Source organism: Oncorhynchus clarkii, chromosome 8 (genome assembly GCF_045791955.1).
Source record: "Oncorhynchus clarkii lewisi isolate Uvic-CL-2024 chromosome 8, UVic_Ocla_1.0, whole genome shotgun sequence".
NCBI classification, from domain to species: Eukaryota; Metazoa; Chordata; class Actinopteri; order Salmoniformes; family Salmonidae; genus Oncorhynchus; species Oncorhynchus clarkii.
This window is the reverse complement of record NC_092154.1, coordinates 16303791-16331387: the sequence shown is the minus strand read 5'-3', so window position 1 is coordinate 16331387 and position 27597 is coordinate 16303791. Positions and strand designations below refer to the sequence as shown.

General features: G+C 40.6%; 3 protein-coding genes and 1 long non-coding RNA gene across 9 annotated transcripts in view; 2 read left to right on the top strand and 2 right to left on the bottom strand.

Annotated features, from left to right (window-relative positions):
* The first annotated feature begins 2572 nt into the window (after window positions 1-2572).
* On the top strand, window positions 2573-3324 carry LOC139415020 (uncharacterized). Its single transcript, XR_011634926.1, has 4 exons — window positions 2573-2662; window positions 2788-2832; window positions 3094-3175; window positions 3283-3324. It is a non-coding gene; the product is annotated as an uncharacterized lncRNA (long non-coding RNA).
* Window positions 2703-7684, bottom strand: LOC139415019 (CCAAT enhancer binding protein zeta). Of its 4 annotated transcripts, none has more exons than XM_071162759.1 (7): window positions 7286-7684; window positions 5630-5761; window positions 5449-5475; window positions 5253-5339; window positions 5107-5161; window positions 4911-4992; window positions 2703-3347 (listed from the first exon to the last, which is right to left on the bottom strand). In XM_071162759.1, exons 2-6 carry the CDS (start codon window positions 5658-5660, stop codon window positions 4938-4940), a joined length of 255 nt encoding a protein of 84 aa, XP_071018860.1. In that variant the 5' UTR covers window positions 5661-5761; window positions 7286-7684; the 3' UTR covers window positions 2703-3347; window positions 4911-4937. The 4 variants fall into 4 exon arrangements, with proteins under 4 accessions (XP_071018860.1, XP_071018858.1, XP_071018857.1 ...); XM_071162757.1 differs by having other exon boundaries at window positions 5630-6881; window positions 7286-7462; XM_071162756.1 differs by having other exon boundaries at window positions 5630-7480.
* On the top strand, window positions 7413-25684 carry LOC139415017 (NADH:ubiquinone oxidoreductase complex assembly factor 7). Of its 2 annotated transcripts, XM_071162755.1 has the most exons (11): window positions 7770-7799; window positions 8089-8174; window positions 8272-8435; window positions 10131-10211; window positions 10384-10494; window positions 10821-11034; window positions 18969-19027; window positions 19165-19278; window positions 20271-20414; window positions 22072-22245; window positions 22501-24389. In XM_071162755.1, the coding sequence occupies exons 2-11, from the start codon at window positions 8105-8107 to the stop codon at window positions 22738-22740; spliced, it is 1371 nt and encodes a 456-aa protein (XP_071018856.1). In that variant the 5' UTR covers window positions 7770-7799; window positions 8089-8104; the 3' UTR covers window positions 22741-24389. The 2 variants fall into 2 exon arrangements, with proteins under 2 accessions (XP_071018855.1, XP_071018856.1); XM_071162754.1 differs by having other exon boundaries at window positions 7413-8174; window positions 22501-25684.
* The window catches only part of LOC139415016 (serine/threonine-protein kinase D3-like), a 59561-nt gene continuing 56358 nt past the window's right edge, over window positions 24395-27597 (bottom strand). For both annotated transcript variants that reach the window (XM_071162752.1, XM_071162753.1), the window contains one exon: window positions 24395-27538. In XM_071162752.1, the coding sequence (XP_071018853.1) occupies window positions 27365-27538 (174 nt within the window). In that variant the 3' untranslated portion in view covers window positions 24395-27364. The remainder of the gene's footprint in view (window positions 27539-27597) is intronic.

Sequence of the window (27597 nt, the reverse complement as noted above, 5' to 3'; positions counted from 1 at the left end):
TGGTTCCTGGTTGAGATATGTACGTACGTACGGTCACTGTGGGCACGACGTCGTTGATGCACTTAATAATGAAGCCAGTGACTGACAGTGACTGATGTGGTACTCCTCAATGCCATCGGATGAATCCTTGAACATATTCCAGTCTGTGCTAGCGAAACAGTCCTGTAGCTTAGCATCTCCTCATCGGACCACTTTTGTATTGATACTTTCTGTTTGAGTTTTTGCTTTTAAGCAGGAATCAGGAGGATATGTTCAGATTTGCCAAATGGAGGGTGAGGGAGGCGAGGGAGGGTGAGGGAGGGCGAGGGAGCGTTTGTATGCGTCTCTGTGTGGAGTAAAGGTGATCTTGGGGCTGCAGGTGATGGTTAGAGCGTTGGGCCAGTAACTGAAAGGTTGCTAGATTGAATCCACGAGCTGACAAGGAAAAAATCTGTCGTTCTGCTCCTGAACAAGGCCGTTAACCCACTGTTCCTAGGCTGTCATTGTAAATAACAATTTGTTCATAACTGACTTGCCTAGTTAAATAAAGGTTAAATTTTTTCGCTTCTAGTTGCACAGGTGACATGCTGGTAGGAGTTAATAAGTAAAACTGATTTAAGTTTTGCTGCATTAAAATCACCAGCGAGCATTTTCTTGTTTGTTTATGGCCCTATACAGCTCGTTGAGTGTGGTCTTATTGCTAGCATCGATTTGTGGTGGTAAATAAACAGATACTAAAAATATAGATGAAAACGCTCTTGGTAAATAGTGTGGTACTGTATTCTAACTCAGGTGAGCAGAACGTTGAGACTTCCTTGGTATTAGAGATCACTCACCAGTTTTTGTTAACAGAGAGACACACACCCCCTCCTCTGAGCTTCCCGGGACACAGCCGTTCTGTCCTGCCGATGTATAGAAAAAACATCTAGATTTATATTTACTACTGTATGTTGTTGCTCAGCCACGACTCATAGGACATTACAGTTATTCAGATCACTTTGATAGGATAGTCTCGAACGGAGCTCATTCAGTTTATTCTCCAGTGATTGAACAGAGTGTAGAGGTGATTTTATCCACTCTGACATAGTTTCGTCAGGTATCCCGTGCTTCGGCCTCTATAGCGCCGTCTCCTCCTTCTTCGATTGTCAGGATTTGGGACTGGTCCGCGGTAATTAATATGTTGTTCTCCTCTGACTCATTGAAGTAGAAGTCCTCGTCCAAATTTTAGTTAGTGACAGCTGTTCTGATGTCCAGAAGCTCTTTTCAGTCATAGGAAACAATGGCGGAAACATTATGTAAAAAAAAAAGTCATGATCACTGCAACACAAAAATACACTAAATAGCGTGCATTTAGCAAACTATTTAATCACATTTTGGGTGTATATTTTAAATACAATTCCCATGACCACTGGTCTATAAAACAGGTTGCATTTTTTGTCCTGAGGAGGATTCACCTGCAGACAAAGTCAAGTCAAAGATAACTAACAACTGCCCTATTCAATGGTGGTCAACCGGTCTATATGTTGATATTGTCTACATGAGCAAGACCAAAGCATTCTTTGACCGTAGGATTATAGATTGCCTTCTAAACATTTTGGTCCCACTTTAAACAAAGTACAATTTATAAAGGCTTTATATAGCATACATAAAGGCTTCATAAGCACTACAGAACTGCTTCACAAATAATCTATAAGCGTATGTCATTGTCAAATGTGACATAATGCACTATGTACAGATAACTGCCAAAATAAAGGAAACACCAACATAAAGTGTCTTAATTGGGCATTGGGCCACCACGGGACAGAACAGCTTCAATGCACCTTGAGATATCAGCTGATGTACGATGGGCTATATAAATACATTTGATTTGATGTCACTCTTTATACACCATTTATAGAGTTTGACATAAGCTTCCAGATGATTTGTGAAGCATGTATGTAGTGCTAATAAAGACTTCATGTATGCTATATAAAGCCTTTCTTTATAAGTTGTACTTAGTTTGAAGTGGGACCAACATTTAATTTAATAGTGCATAATACTAAACAGACATAATAAAAGCATATGGCATTCATATTTAGGAGCATATAGATTAATCTATCTGTGAGTGCAGCTGCCTGTAGGTCGTCTCTCACCTTTCTTGTGAAAGAAGAATAGACTAAATATTACATAAGTATTTTCTGTGTATATGGAATTGAACCCCCCCCAACCATTCATGTTAATTTTAAGAACCAAATTAAACAGATGTATTATCCCTGCCTGTTATCTTGAGTACAGTGACCTCTTGTGGTGAGTTCTCGCAGTACCAGGGAGCAGTGCTAGGAGAAATGCTTTTCATACCGCCCTGAATGTCTCACCTGCGTTTCCGTACTGCACTCGGGAAGTAAAATTATACAAGGGCATGTGAGGTAGGTTGGTATCATATACCAATATAACATAGTTCATTTGTAATACATCGTGCATTTAATGATATTTGTACTAAAAGGTCTGAATTGTCAGTGCGTACTCGCCTTCTCTGCTGAAATGAATAGCTGTCTGCGAATTTAGATTGAATGCATTGCGGACTCCATTGAAAGTGAACCTTACCCAAGCCTCCGTCTTTCCTAGATGGCCCCCAAACCATTAGCACCGTTAGCAAGGAGACTGTTCAAAGGAGTAGTACTACTTGAAGTTGCAGGTGTGCTAGGTGCTTATGGTCTTTTTTACAAGATGAACACAAGTCAAGGTATTATTTACATTTTATATAGAAAGGACGTCATGGACTCTACCTTGGGCTATGTACACCTTTGTAACAACATTTTCTGTTTTTAGATTTCAGGAACAGAATGAACAACATGCTTCCCTCTGTCCTGGAAGGTAAGGGCTGTAGACAGTTCAACACACACACAAACTGGAGGAATTGGTCCTCAATTCCAAGCTGCACAGCAATGAAATCAGCCGATATTATTACACTTTTCCCCCCAGTTACAATCACTGCAAACCAGACATCTCCTAGTATACTGTTTTCATTTTGTATAAACCTATACAAAATACAATACAGAGTTATTGGACATGCTGCCCACTGAACCATCATGTGATTAAATGTGTTGAATGCTGAGAGACTATCACTCTTTCCAGTTTATTACAAGTCCAACGAATATGCTGGGGTTTATGGGATTCGAGAGAAAGACCTTGAAGATTGGTCCAAGAAGGAATAGAGGTGTGTGAACAAACATAAGTAATCTTAGGTCCAGAAAGTATTACTTCTTCTTGAGTCTTTTTGCCAAACTGTTTCTTCTTGTTAAACATGGCCTTCTTCTTCATTAGGGTCTTGATGTCTCTGCCACGGACCCAGTCGTCTTTCTGGGCTTCCCACTTGAGCTGCCTGACACCTGGAGGAAGAGAAGACGGAAGAGCAATGAGCAAAAACCAGACTGCATCCTCTACTAAAGTTAGGTCATCATCTGTATTCAACAACATGCTCCATATGAAATGTGCTCGGTGGTTATCGTCTTAGGGTTACCTTTAGATCAGTGGTTCTCCATCCTGGTCCTGGGGACCCAAAAACATTTGGTTTTGCCCTAGCACTACACACCGGAATCAAAGCCTGATGATTTGAATCAGGTGCGTAGCACTAAGGCAAAAACTAAAATGTGCACCCCTTTTGGGTCCCCAGGACCAGGATGGAGAACCAGTGCTTTAGAGCCATCATGCTTGAGAGAATAGCCTATTCTGTGCAACTTTAAAAAGGACTACTAGAGTATGACAGGGTGTGCTATAGGGGGTTGACGGTTAATCGTTTAGCCACTGAAAAGACATTTGACCGGTCATGCTCATCAATCTATAGGTTAACCTGTATTATTTGGTGGAATTAAATTGGCGCGTGTGTATTTTTATTAGTCATGCATCTTATTTATCACACACACCGTAGTTTGAGGATCGGAATGACCCATCACCTGTCAGACAGCGCAAGAGCAGGTCCTCAAAAAGCTAGTACTGGAATGAAACATGCTTTTGTATGCCCAGCCATTGTGCAGCAAATCATTCTAAATGCAATCGTGTTTTAATGGTTTTGATGGCCACGATTAAAAAGAGCTGCCAGGTTTATTTCTTATTAAAGTGCATTACTTTACATGTGAACTTGAGGCAGTAATTGTTTGAAACCCACAACTTTTCCTTTACTTCAAATAATGAGGAAGGTCTTACCTTCAAAGTAGCCTAGCCAAATTCTAACCATAGAAATGTGAAGGCAATTATTTTATAGAATTACCCAGAATTTCTGTTCTATTTGTTTCATATCAACTTTCTGTCGTTGTCCAGAAGCCAAAGGCACAATCCGAGTCATATTAGCAGCCCATCCTAGTTGTTGCTATTAGATTCCCCCTTTAAGTTTCTTAAAGGAGAGTTTCATATGGAGCCCCTTGCAATAGAGGGGTGCTGTTTAGAGTGGTATTTTCCGGCAAATTGCATTGACAAATGTCTGAAAATCTCATTTTAATTATCTGCTTTATTACAACAGGTGCATGGTCAATAATAGGCTATAGCCTTTTGACTGTAAGACGACAGACTTGCTATTGTTGCATGTTTTCATTAAGCACTTAATGAAACATGTCCGTTTCTTGTATGCATGCACTGTATTTTCTATTGGTCACGTAATTTTACTGTCTAGAAAAAATGTAACAGTTTGTTGACCAGTTAATGAGGGTTGGTTAATCGGCAACAAAATTGCCCGAAATGTGCTTCCCTAGTATGCTCTAAACTGCTGTGAAGATACTGACTCTCTCCATGGGGGATATACTGTGGTTTTCCGCTAGTATCTAGCCAACTAAATAAAGTAATTTATATGAATTGGCCCGGGTCTGTTTTTTTTCCTGTTAGGTGACACTAACTGTGGTACACAATAGGACAAGGATATATTCAATAGGTTGACTGACTGTATTGAAGCCAAGGTTTACCTGCTTTGTCTTTGTCGGCCATAGCATTCATGCCAATGTTGTCAAACTTAGAACCAGCATTTTCATCCAACATATACACAAACTGTAAAAAAACAAACATTTAGTTTCATACAATAAACTAACTCTTCAACAAACGGATAGACATCAGCACACCAACTTAACATTGTGAGAAATATGACATGCGTGATCATCTCACCTCTTCAGCAGATGCCAACATGGCTGTTTCCTCCTTTCCTTCCCTGGTTTGGAACCTACAATGACAGAATGAACATGTCAGATAAGATTCTACACTCCTGAATGAGATTCGGAGCAGTTGAACAGTACAGAGGCCCAGTTACTAACCTAAAGAATCACTGAAGTCAAGATCCTCTGATGCATTCCTCTTTTTAGAACCTGGCCTTGTGTGTGGAACCTCCATCTCATCTGAATCTTGAAGGGAAGCCAATGTATTTGATAAGAATCAACCTTTTTATACATAACATTCACAATTAAGGATGCCCTTTTGAAATTGATTTTTAAGTTAATTCAATCTGCTTACCAGTGTTATCATCATCAAGTTCTGGAACTGAAAGACAAATTAGAGTCAAGTGTGAACCTGTAGTGGAGGTATAGGTTAGTGGGATTTTCTACCATATTGTTAAACCAGTCATTTCATTTCAAAATAGTGAAGGGAAGTGAGCAAGTGCACACTTTGGGAGGAAGGAGAAATTGTGACATACCTTCCTCATCATCCTCTCCAATGCTGTCCATGAAGGCCCCTCCCTCCTCCCCAAGTTCATCTCCAAAGTCCTCATCCAAACTGCCTAGGGACACCTCCTCATCCAGATCACCAGCCAAGTCATCATCCAGGTCTGAATCAGTAAGGCAAGGCAAGTTGCTAGCTAGCATTAAACTTATTTTATAAAAAACAATCAATCATAATCACTAGTTAACTACACATGGTTGATGATATTACTATTTTATCTAGTGTGTCCTGTGTTGCATATAATCGATGCGGTGCGTATTCGTGAAAAAGGACTGTCCTTGCTCCAATGTGTACCTAACCATAAACATCAATGCCTTTCTTAAAATCAATACACAGAAGTATATATTTTTAAACCTGCATATATAGCTAAAATAAATCCAGGTTAGCAGCAATATTAACCAGGTGAAATTGTGTCACTTCTCTTGTGTTCATTGCACGCAGAGTCAGGGTATATGCAACAGTTTGGGCCGCCTAATTTGCCAGAATTTTACGTAATTATGACATAACATTGAAGGTTGTGCAATGTAACAGGAATATTTAGACTGATGGATGCCACCCGTTAGATAAAATACAGAACGGTTCCGTATTTCACTGAAATAATAAATGTCTTGTTTTCGAGATTATAGTTTCCGGATTCGACCATATTAATGACCTAAGGCTCGTATTTGTGTGTGTTATTATGTTATAATTAAGTCTATGATTTGATAGAGCAGTCTGACTGAGCGATGGTAGGCACCAGCAGGCTCGTAAGCATTCATTCAAACAGCACTTTCGTGTGTTTTGCCAGCAGCTCTTTGTTGTGCTTCAAGCATTGCGCTGTTTATAACTTCAAGCCCATCAACTCCCAAGATTAGGCTGGTGTAACGATGTGATGTGAAATGGCTAGCTAGTTAGCGGGGTGCGCGCTAATAGCGTTTCAAACGTCACTCGCTCTGAGACTTGGAGTAGTTGGTCCCCTTGCTCTGCATGGTAACGCTGCTTCGAGGGTGGCTGTTGTCGATGTGTTCCTGGTTCGAGCCCAGGTAGTGGCGAGGAGAGGGACGGAAGCTATACTGTTACACTGGCAACACTAAAGTGCTTATAAGAACATCCAATAGTCAAAGGTATATGAAATATAAATGGTAGAGAGAAATAGTCCTATAATAACTACAACCTCAAACTTCTTACCTGGGAATATTGAAGACTCATGTTAAAAGGAACCACCAGCTTTCATATCTTCTCATGTTCTGAGCAAGGAACTTAAACGTTAGCTTTCTTACATGGCACATATTGCACTTTTACTTTGTTCTCCAAAACTTTGTTTTTGCATTAATTAAACCAAATTTAACCCTTATACTTATATATTCTCATCCCATACCTTTACTAGATTGTGTGTATTACGTTTTGTTGTGGAATTTGTTAGATATTAGGTTTTGTTGTGGAATTGTTAGATATGACCTGTTAGATACTACTGCACTGTCGGATTTAGAAGCATAGGCATTTCGCTACACTCGCAATAACATCTGCTAACCATGTGTATGTGACCAATCAAATTAGATTTTATTTAGAAGTCGCAGTTGTGGTTTACTGCGAAGGTTAGCAGGAGGTTAATTTTGTAACGTTAGTTGGCTTGCTTGCCTCAGATACTTACTCGGGTTCCACCCAAACGCAAAACCTCGTCCAAATTAAATTCGTCGTCCGGTTGAGGACTATCGCCATACATGTTTTATTTTTCGTCATCCTCTCCTTCATCGTTGTCATTTTGAAACTCGTCCTTCACATGAACATAATTTGTTTTGGCTACTGCCGCCTTAAATTCTTCTGCTTTCGGTGCCATGCTGACAGCGGCATGTAGAAATACAACAGGACCTGGAAGAACAATGTACGGTAACTGCCTGTTCAAAGAAAATCCTTGTGATGTCTATACTCAGTAAAACTTCAGAACAATATTAGCTATTTTAATCTAAAACGGCATACTTATATTTGTAAGAAATGTCCGGGTTCTATTTGGATTTGTATGTATCGAACAGGACAGTTTGACCTGAAGTTCAAAGTTCACAAGTCAATATGATCCAATCAAAAGCTTTGTTACAACTACACGACTAGTTAATTGTCCAATCATAATTGTTGTTGCCGTAAGAAAGCGGATGTACTTGCACACAAATGTAGGTAGTTAGATTGTTGAATATGTCCAATGAGTTCTTTGAGTAATTAATACATTATCTGCCAAAGTCAGTAATATAAAGATGAACTAGAGTTTGACATGTTATTGTATTTATGAAACGAGTTAACTTTAGCTGATCCTCGAGATTGTGCTACATGTGCAGCTATCGATCTTCGTTAGATAGATAGCTAACTTGATAACACGAGCACCTGCTGTGAAATTCAGACTTGAAGACAATTTCTGGGAAGTACAGTTACAGTAGGGAATTGTTTGACCATTGACTGTTCTAGCTAGCTTGCTGTCTCAATGAGGACTGTTCGAGCACTGCAGAGATTAAGAGGAGTCCTTGTCTGCCCTTGTCCACCACCATTATTTGGTAAGGGCGATTTCTTTATTTAGTCTATGTCTGGTCGTCAGATAGTTAAGCGAATTATATTTAATATGCTCAATTGTTTACGTCTTCTACTCTATAGTTAGATCATGGAGCGTGGCACAGAGCCAAAGTTTCTCAAGCAGCTCAGCAGAGAAACCAATGCCAGGAAACTCGATGCTCAGACACCTAACCTCCAAGATCAAAGCCACAGGTCCTATCTCAGTGGCAGAGTACATGAGAGAGGTTCTTACCAACCCAGTCATGGTAACTACTAGTTACACACACACACACACACACAGTTGAAGTCGGAAGTCTACATACACTTAGGTTGGTGTCATTAAAACTCGTTTGTCAACCACTCCACACATTTCTTGTTAACAAACTATAGTTTTGGCAAGTCGGTGCATGGCACAAGTAATTTTTCCAACAATTGTTTACAGACATAGTGAATTATAAGTGAAATAATTTATCACAATTCCAGGGGGTCAGAAGTTTACATACACTAAGTTGACTGTGCCTTTAAACAGCTTGGAAAATTCCAGAAAATTATGTCATGGCTTTAGAAGCTTCTGATAAACTAATTGACATCATTTGAGTCAATTGGAGGTGTAACTGTGAATGTATTTCAAGGCCAACCTTCAAACTCAGTGCCTCTTTGCTTGACATCACACTTGACCTCCACAAGTCTGGTTCATCCTTGGGAGCAATTTCCAAATGCCTGAAGGTACCACGTTCATCTGTACAAACAATAGTAAGCAAGTATAAACACCATGGGACCATGCAGCCGTCATACCGCTCAGGAAGGAGATGCGTTCTGTCTCCTAGAGATGAATGTACTTTGGTGACGAAAAGTGCTAATCAATCCCAGAACAACAGCAAAGGACCTTGTGAAGATGCTGGAGGAAACAGGTACAAAAGTATCTATATCCACAGTAAAACAAGTCCAAAAATCGACATAACCTGAAAGGCCGCTCAGCAAGGAAGAAGCCACTGCTCCGAAACCGCCATAATAAGCCAGACTATGGTTTGCAACTGCACATGGGGACAAAGATCGTACTTTTTGGAGAAATATCCTCTAGTCTGATGAAACAAAAATAGAACTGTTTGGCCATAATGACCATTGTTATGTTTGGAGGAAAAAGGGGGCCGCTTGCAAGCTGAAGAACACCATCCCAACCGTGAAGCACGTGGGTGGCAGCATCATGTTGTGAGGGTGCTTTGCAGCAGGAGGGAGTGATGCACTTTACAAAATAGATGTCATCATGAGGTAGAAAAATTATGTGGATATATTGAAGCAACATTTCAAGACATCAGTCAGGAAGTTAAAGCTTGGTCGTAAATGGATCTTCCAAATGGACAATTACCCCAAGCATACTTCCAAAGTTGTGGCAAAATGGCTTTAGGACAACAAAGTCAAGGTATTGGTGTGGCCATCACAAGGCCGTGACCTCAATCCTATAGAACATTTGTGGGGAGAATTGAAAAAGTGTGTGCGAGCAAGGAGGCATACAAACCTGACTCAGTTTCACCACCTCTGTCAGGAGGAATGGGCCAAAATTCACCCAGCTTATTGTGGAAACCTGGTGGAAGGCTAAATTAAAAGTTTGACCCAAGTTAAACAATGTAAAGGCAATGCTACCAAATACTAATTGAGTCTGTGCAAACTTCTGACCCACTGGGAATGTGATGAAAGAAATCAAAGCTGAAATAAATCATTCTCTCTACTATTACTCTGACATTTCACATTCTTAAAATATAGTGGTGATCCTAACTGATCTACGACAGGGAACTTTTACTCTGATTAAATGTCAGGAATTGTGAAAAACTGAGTTTAAATGTATTTGGCTAAGGTGTATATAAACTTCCGACTTCAACTGTAGTAAAGAAACCCATCAGACTATGCTATTACTCTATAGAAATGTTTGCTTCAGAGATGAAGTGCTCTTTTTCATGTTCCAGGGCTATTATGTGCAGAATGATATGCTTGGGCCAGATGGAGATTTCATCACATCACCAGAAATTAGTCAGATATTTGGGGAGGTAAGCATTTATCCAGAACAACATTTTAATAAATGTATGTATTGTTGTGTAGTAGATAAGTATGCATATACACAATCAACAGTCTCTTAATGTTCTAGTCTCTTGATGTTGTTCCAGTCCCAATGCCCTGAGTGATGATAATGGTTTGAGCTCCTCCATTCTCTGCCTGTAGTTGCTGGGGATCTGGTGTTTGAGTGAGTGGATGGGAGCAGGGAAGCCCAGTCGCTTCCAGTTAGTGGAGTTTGGGCCCGGAAGAGGCTCCTTAGCCAATGACATTCTCAGAGTATGTATGTCCAGTCCAGGGCTGCTAAATCTTACTAAATGGCAAAAATGTTGCATGTGTACATAGTATACATGTCAGTTCAATCTATGATCAGTGGAGGGAGCCATTTCCCCATTTTGCCTGTTATATATTGAAATGTTCTTGTTTTTTTTTCATCAAAATATTTCTCGTGATTTTAGACAGTCACAACCTGTCCTGAATCTCATCATGGATTTTATCAGGACATTTAAACTCAGACCAGTGAGTCATAATCCAGGATCCAATGAACTAAACTACACCCTGTCTGTTTGTCTGTCTGTCTGTCTCCCTGTGTCTGTGTTGTTCAGGTTTTCAGTCAGCTGCGTGGGGCCCTGGGTGGGGCTGCAGTCTCAGTGCACCTGGTGGAGGTGAGTCCTAAGCTGAGCCAGGTCCAGGCCCAGTGTCTAACAGGAGACCAGAGCCAGGTGTCAGCCAGCGAGGATGAGCCTGTGTACCGCCAGGGAACCACCACCACAGGCCTCCCCATCTCCTGGTACCGCAACCTGGATGATGTCCCCAGAGGTAATAATCTAGAATAAAAAATAAAATAAAAATTGGGAGGGGGGGGGGTTATTATTATTGAAAAATGTTTAAGGGGGTAGATCAGCTTTAATAGTGCAGATAGATTGTAGATTCCATCAATGTAATTCTCTATCATTTCCAATCACCCATATATATTTTTGTAAATCTATATATATATATAGTACCAGTCAAAAGTTTGCAGACACCTATTCATTCCAGGGTTTTTCTTTCTTTTTTTTAAACTCTTTTCTACATTGTAGAATAATAGTAAAGACATCAAAACTATGAAATACACATATATCATGTAGTAACCAAAAAAGTGTTAACAAATCAATATAATTTTTACATTTTAGATTCTTCAAAGCAGCCACCCTTTACCTTGATGACAGCTTTGCACACGCTTGGCATTCTCTCAACCAGCTTCACCTGGAATGCTTTTCCAACAGTCTTGATGGAGTTCCCACATATGCTGAGCACTTGTTGACTGCTTTTCCTTCACTCTGCGGTCCAACTCTTTCCAAACCATCTCAATTGGGTTGAGGTCAGGTGATTGTGGAGGCCAGGTCATCTGATGCAGCACTCCATAACTCTCCTTGGTCAAATAGCCCTTACACAGCCTGGAGGTGTGTTGGGTCATTGTCCTGTGATAGTCCCACTAGGTGCAAACCAAATGGGATGGCGTATTGCTGGAGAATGCTGTGGTATCAATGCTGGTTAAGTGTGCCTTGAATTCTGAATAAATCACAGACAGTGTTACCAGCAAAGCACCATCTCACCACCTCTTCCATGCTTCACGGTGGGAACCACACATTGTTCTTGTTTCTTGGCCCAAGCATGTCTCTTCTTCTAATTGTTGTCTTTTAGTAGTGTTTCCTTTGCAGCAATTTGACCATGAAGGCATGATTCACGATGTCTGTTGCTTGAACTCTGTGAAGCATTTATTTGGGCTTCAATCTGAGGCTAGTAACTAATGAACGTATCCTCTGCAGCAGAGGTAACTCTGGGTCTTCCTTTCCTGTGGTGGTCCTCATGAGTACCAGTTTCATCATAGTGCTTGATGGTTTTTGCGACTGCACTTGAAGAAACTTTCAAAGTTCTTGAAATTTTCCACATTGACTGACCTTCATGTCTTAAAGTAATGATGGACTGTAATTTCTCTTTGCTTATTTGAGCTGTTCTTGCCATAATATGGACTTGGTATTTTACTAAATAGGGCTATCTTCTGTATACCACCCTTACCATGTCACAACAAAACTGATTGGCTCAAAGCATTAAGAAGGAAAGAAGCTCTACAAATTAACTTTTAACAAGGCACACTTGTTAATTTAAATGCATTCCAGGTGACTACCTCATGAAGCTGGTTGAGGAAATGCCAAGAGTGCGCAAAGCTGTCATCATTGCAAAGGGTGGCTACTTTTAAGAATTTCAAATATAAAATATTTTGTTTTGTTTAACACTTGTTTGGTTACAACATGATTCCATATGTGTTATTTCATAGTTTTTATTTCTTCACTATTATTCTACAATGTAGGAACTAGTACAAATAAAGAAAAACCCTTGAATGAGTAGGTGTGTCCAAACTTTTGACTGGTACTGTGTATATTTAAAAAAATATATATTTTCCTTTATTATTTAACCTAACCCTACCACCCCTCTCCTAATTGGAGTAAACTAATGGACAACAACACTGAGGCTTCTACTTCCAGCTTATACATACTATATACATTTTACGGAAACAATGCAACAGTTATGTTTTGTTGGTTTTTAATCCCGTCCTTCAGCTACCATCAACCCTTCGCATCCATCTCCGAATCCCATCCAGTATTTCTACTTTGCCATATATTTTTAACTGTGCTGTTTCACAAAAGTTCCGAACCCATAAACATTTTACGGACACAGCAGATTTGACATTAGTTTTCTTGTTGTTTTTAACCCCTCCCATCTATCTCTGAACACCATCCATTTTTTATTTCTATTTTACATATATTTTTCCACTGTTCTGTGATGTTTCACAAATGTTCTGAACCTTTCTATTCTCATAGTTTCTACAGATTGTAAATTATAGATACACTTTTTTTGCTAAAAGTATTATTGATCGATTGACTATGACTTTTCAAATCACCCAGTAGTGCTATCTGCAGAGTTAACTCCACATCTTCAACAATTTCTGGACCTGCAACCAATAACAAGCTACATAAGGACAGTACCAAAACAAATAATCTAATGATTTTGTCTTCGCAGGAAAATCTGCAGAACTGGGATGGTTGTATCCCCACAATATATAACATTCTATTGGTTGCAATAATTTTGAATAATAATTTTAATTGAAAAATTATGAGTTTAGAATCCGGCATTGTTTTTCATATCATATCATATTCCAATGTGCCATGGAATCAGTACATCTGGAATCTCTTCCCAACTATTTTGCAATTTATATGGCACAGCTGTCAATTTTTTTGTTGTCCTTAAATGAAACTTGTATACTTTTTTATTTGTCACATTTCTTTAACAAATGTTGGTCTTCAATGCAGGGCCGACAGACAAGTTCATTACTTTTTCCCCCTTCCACTTGCCTCTTCCATTTTTCGTCTTTAATGCAGGGCCGACAGACAAGTTCATTACTTTTTCCCCCTTCCACTTGCCTCTTCCATTTTTGCAGTAATGCTGCAATTAGTTGGTTGTAATTTTGGGTAGAGCAGACATTTCCATATACAGTTGAGGTCGGAAGTTTACATACACTTATGTTGGAGTCATTAAAACTCTTTTTTCAACCACTCCACAAATTTCTTGTTAACAAACTATAGTTTTGGCAGTAGGTTAGGACATTTACTTTGTGCATGACACAAGTAATTTTTCCAACAATTGTTTACAGACAGATTATTTCACTTTTAATTCACTGTATCACAATTCCAGTGGGTCAGAAGTTTACATACACTAAGTTGACTGTGCCTTTAAACAGCTTGTAAAATTCCAGAAAATGATGGCATGGCTTTAGAAGCTTCTGATAGGCTAATTTACATAATTTGTGTCAATTGGAGGTGCAACTGTGGATGTATTTCAAGGCCTACCTTCAAACTCCGTGTCTCTTTGCTTGACATCATGGGCAAATCAAAGGAAATCAGCCAAGAACTCAGAAAAAAAATTGTAGACCTTCACAAGCCTGGTTCATCCTTGGGAGCAATTTCCAAACACCTGAAGGTACCACGTTCATCTATACAAACAATAGTACGCAAGTATAAACATCATGGGACCACGCAGCCGTCATACTGCTCAGGAAGGAGACATGTTCTGTCTCCTAGAGATTAATGTACTTTGGTGCGAAAAGTGCAAATCAATCCCAGAACAACAGCAAAGGACCTTGTGAAGATGCTGGAGGAAACAGGTACAAAAGTATCAATATCCACAGTAAAAACAAGTCCTATATCGACATAAGCTGAAATGCCGCTCAGCAAGGAAGAAGCCACTGCTCCAAAACCGCCATAAAAAGCCAGTCTACGGTTTGCAACTGCACATGGGGACACAGATTGTGCTTTTTGGAGAAATGTTCTCTGGTCTGATGAAACGAAAATAGAACTGTTTGGTCATAATGACCATCAATATGTTTGGAGGAAAAAGGGGGCCGCTTGCAAGCCGAAGAACACCATTCCAACCGTGAAGCACGGGGGTGGCAGCATCATGTTTTGGGGGTGCTTTGCTGCAGGAGGGACTGGTGCACTTCGCAAAATAGATGGCATCATGAGGAGGAAAATTATGTGGATATATTGAAGCAACATCTCAAGACATCAGTCAGGAAGTTAAAGCTTGGTCGCAAATGGGTCTTCCAAATGGACAATGACCCCAAGCATACTTCCAAAGTTGTGGCAAAATGGCTTAAGGACAACAAAGTCAAGGTATTTGAGTGGCCATCACAAAGCCCTGACCTCAATCCTATAGAAAATTTGCAGGCAGAATTGAAAAAGCGCGTGGGAGCAAGGAGGCCTACAAACCTGACTCAGTTACACCACCTCTGTCAGGAGGAATGGGCCAAAATTCATCCAACTTATTGTGTGAAACTTGTGGAAGGCTACCCGAAATGTTTGACCCAAGTTAATAAACAATTTAAAGGCAATGCTACCAAATACTAATTGAGTGTATGTAAACTTCTGACCCAGTGGGAATGTGATGAAATAAATCAAAGCTGAAATAAATCATTCTCTCTACTATTATTCTGAAATGTCACATTCCTAAAATATAGTGGTGATCCTAACTGACCTAAGACAGGGAATTTTTACTCTGATTAAATGTCAGGAATTGTGAAAAACTGAGTTTACAAGTATTTGGCTAAGGTGTATGTAAACTCCTGACTTCTTCAACTGTATATTTGTTAGATTTGACATAACTCCACCAGTCCTATTTATATCCTTTACAAAGATTATACCTGTTTATTTATTTTGGAAAATATATATATTTTTTATCAATTAGTGTATTTGAGTTTAACCACGACATATGTTGTAATATTTGTTCTATCTTTTCTGGTGGATTAAACTGAAATTGCAACCAATTTTCTATGGCTTGTTTTAAAAATAGCGATATTTTGGAGATTATTTCATTTTCAAATAACAGGAAATGAGAGGTTGTAATCTGAATAAAGGGGAAAAGGCCATTCTTGAACCTGCTAGAGAAACAGTTTGGATTGAAATAGAACTCTTGTGTGACTGACAACTAGTAAAATATCTAATACTTTAATATTTAATCATTTTTGCCCTCCGAATTCATATTCATTATACAAATAGGCCCATTTTAAATTTGTATGGCTTGCCGTTACAAATAAAATATATATTTTGCTCATATAATTTAAAAACAGGTCACTAGGTGTAGTCAAAACCATAAGCAAATAGGTAAACTGTGATATAACTAAAGAGTTAATCAGGGTGATTTTTCCACAAATAGACAGGTATTTTCCTTTCCAAGGTAGCAAAGTGTTATATTTTTGCTAACTTTCTATAGACATTTATTGGAGTGAGATAATTTCTTTCTTTTGGGATTTGTATACCGAGTATGTCCACATCATCGACAGACCTTTTTATTGGTAAACTACACGGCAATGTTAAAAGTACAATGTTTTTGTGATCCAATACATAATATACACTTACCATCATTTGGTTGTAATCCAGAGAGGTTAGAAAAAGTATCTAGATCCTTTATGAGGCTGTGGAGGGATCCAAATAGTGGATTTAAAAGAAAGCATGAATCAGCGTACAATGACAACTTTGTTTTTAAGCCCTTGATTTCTAACCCCTTAAGATTGTTGGATCTGATTTTAATAGCTAACCTTTCGATGGCCATAATAAATAGATATGCCGATAGTGGACAACCTTGTTTTACTCGTATTGACAGTCTAAATAATTTCAGAGAAGTAGCCATTATTTACTATTTTACCCCTAGGGTTACTATACATAACTTTAACCTATTTTATAAGATAAATATTCCAGGCATTTATATATAAATTCCAGTTGTACTTTATCAAAAGCCTCTTCAAAGTCAGCTATGAATACCAGGCCTGGTTTCCAAGATTTTTCATAGTGTTCTATTGTTTCCAGTACTTGTCTTATATTATCTCCAATGTATCGTCCCTGTAAAAAACCTGTCTGATTAGGGGGAATTATATCCGACAATACCATTTTAATTCTATGTGCTAATTCTTACACTAAAGTGTAAGGGGCCTCCAATTATTTAAGTGGGCAGGATCTTTTTATTTACCACTTGGATCCTGTTTCAGAAATAATGAAAACACACCTTCTTGTTGAGTATTTGATCATCTACCATTTTTGTAGGAGTGGTTAAAACATGCTAATAACTGTCCTCTGAGTATATCAAAAAAAGATTTGGTATACCTCCACTCGTATGCCATCCAACCCTGGAGTTTTCCCAGACTTGTCAAGAAGTTCCTCCTCTGTGATTTGGCCTTCACATGAGTCTTTCTGTACAGCTGTTAATTTTACATAATTAATAGAAAAAAATCCTTACAGTTAACATCGGTTAGTGAAGATGGAGGAGATTGAAGTGAAAACGTGCTTAAAATTGCTTCCTCTTTCAAAATACACTGCTCAAAAAAATAAAGGGAACACTAAAATAACACATCCTAGATCTGAAGGAATTAAATATTCTTATTAAATATTTTTTCTTTACATAGTTGAATGTGCCGACAACAAAATCACACAAATTATCAATGGAAATAAAATGTATCAACCCATGGAGGTCTGGATTTGGAGTCACACTCAAAATCAAAGTGGAAAACCACACTACAGGCTGATCCAACTTTGATGTAATGTCCTTAAAATAAGTCAAAATGAGGCTCAGTAGTGTGTGTGGCCTCCACGTGCCTGTATGACCTCCCTACAATGCCTGGGCATGCTCCTGATGAGGTGGCGGATGGTCTCCTGAGGGATCTCCTCCCAGACCTGGACTAAAGCATCCGCCAACTCCTGGACAGTCTGTGGTGCAACGTGGTGTTGGTGGATGGAGCGAGACATGATGTCCCAGATGTGCTCAATTGGATTCAGGTCTGGGGAACGGGCGGGCCAGTCCATAGCATCAATGCCTTCCTCTTACAGGAACTGCTGACACACTCCAGTCACATGAGGTCTAGCATTGTCTTGCATTAGGAGGAACCCAGGGCCAACTGCACCAGCATATGGTCTCACAAGGGGTCTGAGGATCTCATTTCTGTACCTAATGGCAGTAAGGCTACCTCTGGCGAGCACATGGAGGGCTGTGCGGCCCCACAAAGAAATGCCACCCCACACCATGACTGACCCACCGCCAAACCGGTCATGCTGAAGGATGTTGAAGGCAGCAGAACGTTCTCCACGGCGTCTCCAGACTCTGTCACGTCTGTCACATGCTCAGTGTGAACCTGCTTTCATCTGTGAAGAGCACAGGGCTCCAGTGGCGAATTTGCCAATCTTGGTGTTCTCTGGCAAATGCCAAACGTCCTGCACAGTGTTGGGCTGTAAGCACAACCCCCACCTGTGGACGTCGGGCCTTCATACCACCCTCATGGAGTCTGTTTCTGACCGTTTGAGCAGACACATGCACATTTGTGGCCTGCTGGAGGTCATTTTGCAGGGCTCTGGCAGTGCTCCTCCTGCTCCTCCTTGCACAAAGGCGGAAGTAGCAGTCCTGCTGCTGGGTTGTTGCCCTCCTACGGCCTCCTCCACATCTCCTGATGTACTGGCCTGTCTCCTGGTAGTGCCTCCATGCTCTGGACACTACGCTGACAGACACAGCAAACCTTCTTGCCACAGCTCGCATTGATGTGCCATCCTGGATGAGCTGCACAACCTGAGCCACTTGTGTGGGTTGTAGACTCTATCTCATGCTTTCACTAGAGTGAAAGCACCGCCAGCATTCAAAAGTGACCAAAACATCAGCCAGGAAGCATAGGAACTGAGAAGTGGTCTGTGGTTAACACCTGCAGAACCACTCCTTTATTGGGGGTGTCTTGCTAATTGCCTATAATTTCCACCTGTTGTCTATTCCATTTGCACAACTGCAGGTGAAATGTATTGTCAATCAGTGTTTCTTCCTAAGTGGACAGTTTGATTTCACAGAAGTGTGATTGACTTGGAGTTACACTGTGTTGTTTAAGTGTTCCCTTTATTTTTTTGAGCAGTGTATCTTTTGAATCATGGGTGACTCCATCATTTGTCAGAAGTTTCAGTAAAAAAAAAATGGTAGCATTTTTATGTTGAAGATTTAAAAATATATTTGGTGCATTTTTTCCCGTGTTCCATCCAGTTTGCTTTATTTTTTATAATATATTACACTGGATCTTTCTTGAATAAGTTTCTCCATTTCTTTTTGTTTTTCTTCTAACTTGTTCTGTGCCTCTGGTACAGTTTTTATTCTATCTACTATTAGTCCTATTTATTGTCATTTTTTATTTCAAACAGGCTTCAGCATCTACCTCGCTCATGAGTTCTTTGATGCCTTACCCATCCACAAATTCCAGGTACATTTACTTCACCAGCTGTTTTGATTATACATATAGATCTTGATAGCAGATCAAAAAAGAATTAAGAAAATGTTATTGTAATTACCATTTGATCCATTGCATTGTGTTGTGCATTGATTGTGATGTGGGCCCAGGGAACAGAGAAGGGCTGGAGGGAAGTGATGGTGGATATTGACCCAGATGAGCCAGGTAAGCTGAGGCTTGTCATAGTGCCAGCTCCCACTCTGGCCTCTACTCAACTCATACAGGTGAGTGCTGCATGTTGCTTAACTCAGACCATCTTTAAAAACAAATTAAAAAATCTTATCACGTTTAGTTTGTATGTATGTATCAGTTGAAAGATTCAAATAAAAATTATTGTAAGCATTTTATCGGACTCATCAAAATGTATCTATCGCTGATGTTCAATGTGAGTGGATGTCTCCTAGATTGAAAACAGTTATATCTTTGCTGAAGCCTACATTGACACAAACACAGTCAAATTGCTCGACAAACTCCTTTTTCCTTAAAAGTTTGAACATCTGTGCAGCATCTGGTTTTTATTACCAGTGTTTCTGCAGTATATACAGTACCAACCTATTTGATCTGGCCTCACTGGAAGAGTGCAGGGGCTTTGAACAGCCTGCCAAAGCCTTACATCATGAGTGAACTTGGGTGAAACCCCCTTACTGGTTTTAAATCCTGGCTAATGGCTGCTGCCCCTGCCTGACTGTCTGTGTATCCCGAGTTCCACATACTGTAGTAGAGTTTGTTAACTGTTCTCTCTGCGCTCGCCAGTTAAAAGCCCTACATAATCTTATCTGTTGCTCTGTCATCTCTGTGGTCTAATGGGGTTTTCAATTACAAGTAGACAGGCCTATAGGTTTTAATACTCCACTTTAGTCTATTTTTTCCCCATAGATGTCCCAACATGTGTTACCTGATAGTCTAAGGGTATTTCCCAAATTTGCACCCCATTCCCTTTATAGTGCACTACTTTTGACCAGGCCCAATGGGGTTCTGATCAAAAGTAATGCACTATAGAGGGAATAGGGTGCCATTTGGGATCTATCCTAACCCACCAAAGCTAACCCCTCCTGGTTTTGTGATGCCTTGGGGCTTAGAGCCAGTGCTGCTAAGTGGAGATGAATTGGAAGCAAAGTCATGTATGATTGCTGATGTGTGTGCTCAGGCCCCTGCTTCACCCAGACAGGTAAGCAGAGCCGCTCTTGTTTTTGTTCTGAAACCCCTTACCTCCTAGGCAGATGAAAAGAGACGGCACGTGGAGGTCTGCCCGGAGGGAGGGGTCATCGTCCAGCGCCTAGCCAATCGGATCACCGAGGATGGGGGTGCTGCACTGATTGCTGACTACGGGCACGACGGGACCAAGATGGACACGTTCAGAGTGAGTGTCATCATGTCTCCAACGTGGCCCGTTTATCAGCTGGTTTTAATACAGTCTGTGTGTGTGTGTGGTAAAGTGATTAGCCGAGTGAGCCTCAGCTACAAGGAAACAGATGCAGGAAGTCGACATGCCTCTCTTGCCCTTTGCTGGTGGCACACGGAAATCAGGGTCAACTACCCTCCAGTTCTGTTCCTGGGGTTTCACCCTAACCCAGCCCCATCTGGCCCCTATTAAGAGGGGTTGGCTCTCCCTGCCTGGCTCCCAGGCTCTGGGACTCACTGATGTGTGTGATGAAAAGGGGGGGGGTCAAACAAGCGACCCCCTCCTTCAAAAGACAGGGAATCACAGAATTCCATCTGTTAAAGAACTACCCATCCCGGATCCGGTATATTTGTCATCAGCAACGCTGAATAGCATTACGCAACAGTCAAAAAATATTACTAGAAAATATTCATATTCATGAAATCACAAGTGAAATATAGCGAAACACAGCTTAGCCTTTTGTTAATCACCCTGTCGTCTCAGATTTTGAAATTATGCTTTACAGCGAAAGCAATACAAGCGTTTGTAAGTTTATCTATAGCCTAGCATAGCATTATGTACACTTAGCATCAGGAAGCTTGGTCACGAAAATCAGAAAAGCAATCAAATTAACCGTTTACCTTTGATGATCTTCGGATGTTTTCACTCACGAGACTCCCAGTTAGACAGCAAATGTTCCTTTTGTTCCATAAAGATATTTTTTATATCCAAATACCTCCGTTAGTTTGGTGCGTTATGCCCAGGAATCCACCGGAAATAGCGGTCACGACAACGCAGAGAAAAATTCAAAATTATATCCATAATGTCGACAGAAACATGGCAAACGTTTTTTATAATCAATCCTCAAGGTGTTTTTCAAATATCTATTCGATAATATATCAACCGGGACAGTTGGCTTTTCACTAGGACCGGGGGGGAACAATGGCCGACTCTCTTTTGCGCAAAAATCACTCTGAGAGCCCCCACCTGACCACTTACGTAATGTGGTCGTTCACGCTCATTCTTCAAAATAAAGGCCTGAAACTATGTCTAAAGAATGTAGACACCTTAGGGAAGCCATAGAAAAAAGGAATCTGGTTGATATCCCTTTCAATGGTCAATAGGGATGCATAGGAACACAGAGCTTTCAAAATAAGAGTCACTTCCTGATTGGATTTTTCTCAGGCTTTAGCCTGCAATATCAGTTATGTTATACTCACAGACAATATTTTTAGAGTTTTGGAAACTTTAGAGTGTTTTCTATCCTAATCTATCAATTATATGCATATTCTAGTATCTGGTCCTGAGAAATAGGCCGTTTACTTTGGAACGCTATTTTTCCAAAAATAAAAATAGTGCCCCCTAGCTTCAAGAGGTTAACAAGGCAGCCATGTTTCAGGCAGGCTCACATTTATGTAACTAGATGAAAATGTTGTCAATCGTTGCTCATGAGAGGAGAGACCTGATTTGGTATAAAAAAGGTAATTATTTCAGATCAATGTAATTTTTTAACAACTAATGAATTAAATCAAATGAAAATGTAACGATACACAAATAATGAACTGTAGTAGTTCGTAGTAGTCATGTCTACCATTTCTGTCATAACATCAAAACACCACCTGTCCCCCACCCCCAGGGTTTTAAAGGTCATAAGCTCCATGATGTCCTAGCCTCGCCCGGCTCTGCTGACCTGACTGCTGATGTGGACTACAGTTACCTGAGGAGGATGGCTGGAGCTACGGTGGCCTGCATGGGCCCTGTCTCTCAGAAAGACTTCCTGAAAAATATGGGAATCGATACACGCTTACAGGTGAGTAGGAACCCTGTGTGCACACTTCCCTGTTCCACTTCTTTATACATGGGGCTAAGGTGACCACTATATAAACAATCATAACAATCCGCTTGCATCTGTATCAGTTTCTGTCAAAGCATTAAGTTAAGTGGAAGCTCATGGTTTTCAACTGCCAATCGGGGCTTTCAAGATAACTTGGTATTTTACTTTTACTTTGCCCTCCACTCAATTATCTTTGTCTAATTGCAATGTTGTGCAATGTTGTGTCTTCAGGTGCTGCTGAGGAACTGTGCAGACCCGTCCACAAGGGCCCAGTTGATCCAGGGCTATGACATGCTGACCAACCCCCTGAAGATGGGCGAGAGGTTCCAGTTCTTCACCATGCTCAACCACAGTCGGCTCACCAGGCCCGAGCCTGAGCAGTCCAAGGGGGGGAAGAAGATGGCCCCAGTGCCCAAGAAGGGCCCAGCGCCCCTGCCTGTGGCTGGCTTCAGTGAGCTTGGCCTTTCGTAAAGAACAGACACAGAGACTCACCACGGGTTCCTCTGCACTGCAGAGGCTGTGTATCAACTCACTTAAAAGTTGCACTATACCTTGATTATACATTTATAATTTAGCAGACATTCTTATCCAGAGCAACTTAGAATAGTGAGTTCATACATTTTCATACTTTTTTTCTTACTAGTCCCCGGTGGGAATCGAACCCACAAACATGGCATTGCAAGCGCCATGCTCTACCATCTGAGCCACACAGGATTATATACATAAGACCCGCGGAAGCAATAGGGTTTGGTCTGACTGTGGTGTGAGTTTGGTTTGAAAAGTTGAACTGAAGTGCTGATAAAATCCTAAGAATTATGTACCTTGCCTCACTGAGGGAAGATGGTGGTTGCCATCTTTCTCTATCATCTACATGTTCATTAGACCAACATATAATTCCAAGTAGTAGACAATGTAACTTTGATCAGTCAGAAGAATGTCACTCAAGGTCACAGTGTCTGAAGCTATAGGAAACCATTCATGGCCCTTGGCCACGTGGTGCCTGGCTGTCTCCACATCTTGAAGCAATCTGGTGAACGTGGAGTTAGTAGATAGCGTATGCATCCCAGATGACATCCTATTACCTATATAGTGCACTACTTTTGAACAGAGCCCTATGGGCCTGGGTCAAAAGTTGTGCACTACATAGGCAATAGGGTGTCATTTGGGACACAGTCAGCCACTCACAGCATGCTGTGTTTTGCTCTGAAAGGCTCTCCCTCACTGCACCAGTAGCAATTAAAGGATACTATTACACAGGCCGATTACCGTAGCCATAATAACCAGCCCAAAAAACTGCGCTACCCTAACATAAAGCTATCATATTAAAGACTGAATGATTAAAAGTCATTACAAAACATTTTCCGGTGTATATTATCGTTCTCTTTGTCTTGGAACCACATGTGTGCTAAGTATTTTCATACGATTAAGACTGAAAATATTCTGGCATTAATCCAGTGTATCAGCATATTTACATTTTGAAAGAAATCTTAGAAGATTTCTTAGAAAGGCAACAGAAATGTTTTCCTGCTCAAACTTGTAGAGCGATAGGAAGCATTTTCTGGGGCCATCTATAGGCCTCAACATATGGTGCTATCGTTACACAGCAGTAGTTAGCCATTTATTTTCTTCCCCAGCCACAAACGGCTCTGTTCATCTAACATATGGCACAATGAAATGTGGCAGGCTACACTGGCACGGTGACAGTTGGATTTAACTACACAGATTAGAGACATAAAGAGAGCTCTTTACCCCAGTTCTTCTGACTCTGTTGGTTGTCTCCCAAATGGTACCCTATTCCCCATATAGGGCCCTGATTAAAAGTCGTGCACTACATAGGGAATAGGGTCCCATTAGGGATGCAGGCGTCCCATAGTTTCCTCAGTCCCTCAACCAATTAAATGATCAAGAATACTTGCTCATTTTAAAAATGTCACTAAAATAGGATGCATTTGTGTGTTATGTTGTATGGCCTATCTTACGCAGATAATGGTTCACTGTAGTTTCCATGAGTTCTCTTACATAAAGGTAGAATATGTTCCTTTGTCTGGAACACCGCAATATAATCTGATAAACAAGACCAAGGGGACACGAGCTGCAAATGAAATAAGTAGTAAATTCTCTACGGTACTGTCCGAGGCATTTATTTATTATTAGATATGTGAATATTGAAATATAGAAAACATTGACACCTGCCAATCCAGTGGCAGCACAGACTAAATGAATCTCAGGTTGAAGTCGTCACCCTGCTACGTGTGCTTTGTACTGAACATACAGTATGGAAAACATCATACCACAACATTGTTTCACAATCCAAAGGGGTGGATTGAGACTGAAAATAGACTAATATCAAAATAGGGAGTGTGAAGACAACATATTGGAATTTCAATTGAGTCATTTGGTGTTTTCATAAAACAACAATCATCATCCCTGTCCCTGCACACAACATTTCAGTCATTTGATACTATAAATTAAATGAATGCATTCATTGTATTCTGTATTGTCATTAATATGTAACTGGGTTAGTATCCTGCATATGACTGCACTTGGTTCCATTGGTGTCAGCCAGTGGTGTCAAACGTTCTATTTGATTTAAAATGTGTTTGTATGTCAACCGCTATTAGCATGGACAAGCTGTGAGGTCATCATTCAAACGGACGTGCCCATGTTTTGGGATGGGAGAAACACCAAACAAAGCCAAAATGTGGCACACACACAAATTATGGATTTCTGTCTTCAACCAACATGTTGGCTTGTTTGACATAGTACAGAGTACTCAGTCCATGTATCTGCTGTTGGCTTGTTTGACATAGTACAGAGTACTCAGTCCATTTATCTGCTGTTGGCTTGTTTGACATAGTACAGAGTACTCAGTCCATTTATCTGCTGTTGGCTTGTTTGACATATTACAGAGTACTCAGTCCATGTATCTGCTGTTGGCTTGTTTGACATAGTACAGAGTACTCAGTCCATTTATCTGCTGTTGGCTTGTTTGACATATTACAGAGTACTCAGTCCATGTATCTGCTGTTGGCTTGTTTGACATAGTACAGAGTACTCAGTCCATTTATCTGCTGTTGGCTTGTTTGACATAGTACAGAGTACTCAGTCCATTTATCTGCTGTTGGCTTGTTTGACATATTACAGAGTACTCAGTCCATGTATCTGCTGTTGGCTTGTTTGACATAGTACAGAGTACTCAGTCCATTTATCTGCTGTTGGCTTGTTTGACATATTACAGAGTACTCAGTCCATGTATCTGCTGTTGGCTTGTTTGACATAGTACAGAGTACTCAGTCCATTTATCTGCTGTTGGCTTGTTTGACATATTACAGAGTACTCAGTCCATGTATCTGCTGTTGGCTTGTTGGACATATTACATGTTGGCTTGTTTGACATATTACAGAGTACTCAGTCCATTTATCCGCTGTGGTCTTTTTATCCTACCATGCTTTGTCACTTTGTCACTGATCAGACTTTGTCAGCATCCCAAATGGCACCCTATCCCCTATATAGTGCACGGGTTTTGACCACAGCTTTGGTCAGAAGTAGTGCTCTATATAGGGAATAGGGTGCCATTTGGGATAAATCCTTTGTGAATCTGCCGGACTGCTTGGCCTTGCAGCTCCCTCACTGGGGTACAGCAGCAGTTCTGGCGTTGAGTGGGAATCCATTCAAACCTCCGTACAAACACAACACATGTAATGAAATGAGAAGGAAAATAAATAAGGCAGAGCCCCGAGAAGGTCACATCAGTTCTTGAATAAAAAAACATTTCTCAACTATCTTTACTTCATTGGAGAGAAAAAAAAACACATTTGTAAGCTATGGCTGAGAGCAGAGAATTAACATCTAAAATTCCCTAGGCTTGGTCCTATCAATGTTTTTGTGACACTTAACACTCTACTCCATTCAATTGACATCCAGAATTTGATACAAAAATAAAGGTAGAATCGTAAAAAATTTCATTATTTCTATGGGAAGATTTCTCAGGCTTTGGTTAGACCGGTATCATTTTTGCTGGGGGTTTTTCTCGGGCATTTTTCTAAGGGGAGGGGTTAAGACCGTGTGTAGCAGCTGCTGATTGGTTCACAACTTCATTCAATGCATCCAATAAGGGAGCCAGAGATTACAGGTGTTAACAAATAGTGCAAAAACATCCCATCGAATAAGCAAAATATATTCAATATATATTCAAAACATCAGCTTATTTTGTATGTTTTCGAGTTCAACAGCCTTACATGAAACCATTGGAAATAAATGTTTTCAAAAAATAGCACTCATGGTAAATTAACAAATCAATGTAGTTGTGAGATTTCAAATACACATGATAAACTAACAACATTAGAAAAATATGCTATAGAAGCTGAAAAGCTGAAATGTCTCTTGGATTTGGTCCAAACCATCTTTTACTGTAGCCATTTTTCTGGGTTAAATGGCAGTGCAAATGTTTATTACTGTTGCTGAGGGATTCCCCAACTTATCAACCACTTAGGGTTCGTCTTTCAGGCTCAAGAGACAGACTGTATATCAGAGGTATTCAACTCTAACCCTACGAGGTCTGGAGCCTGATGGTTTTCTGTTCTACCTGATAATTAATTGCACCCACCTGGTGTCCCAGGTCTAAATCCGTCCTTGATTAGAGGGGAAGAATGAAAAAATGCAGTGGAAATGGCATCTAGGTCCAGAGTTGAATATGAGGGCTGCATATTATGGCTTGTAGAGAACACAGTCAGTGGAGAGATAATCCACATATGTAATGTCTCTGGAATGTGATGAAAACCAAACAACCTGAAGATACTCGATCTCGATCGTCGCGCCTTTCCTCACAACACCACGAATGTGTTCCCATGCTACTGTACCACCATACAGCTGCCTGTCCAATGCAGCACCTTCTGTCTGTTCCATGTGGTAATGCACAATGACACCTTTATGCACAAACATATAGGGTACATGCATCTCCCCCTGTTTAAGCTTACAGTCTCAGCCAGCAGTAGCAGGTTCCAGGGACCCAAGCACCAGCTATGGGTCTCCGAGTCCCAGGATGCCCTGTGAACTCCTTCTGAAACGTGCAGCCTGCAGGTAGTCCTCCCAGGCACTAGGGGTCCTCTTCCATGTCGTCCAGGTTGGGCGCCATGATGAAGTGCTTGGGATAATGCAGGTTCCGCTCGTCGGCGTGCTCCTCCCAGCGGGCGTCGTCGCTCTCGTGGGTGATGTAGCGCTCCCCTCTGCGTGTCTCAAACTCCCGCAGGTCCAGCCACGTCTGATAGTCCTGGAGGACGGAAGGGAAGTGTAGGGGGAGTGTATTGTTATTACTAAACTGCAAGGAGA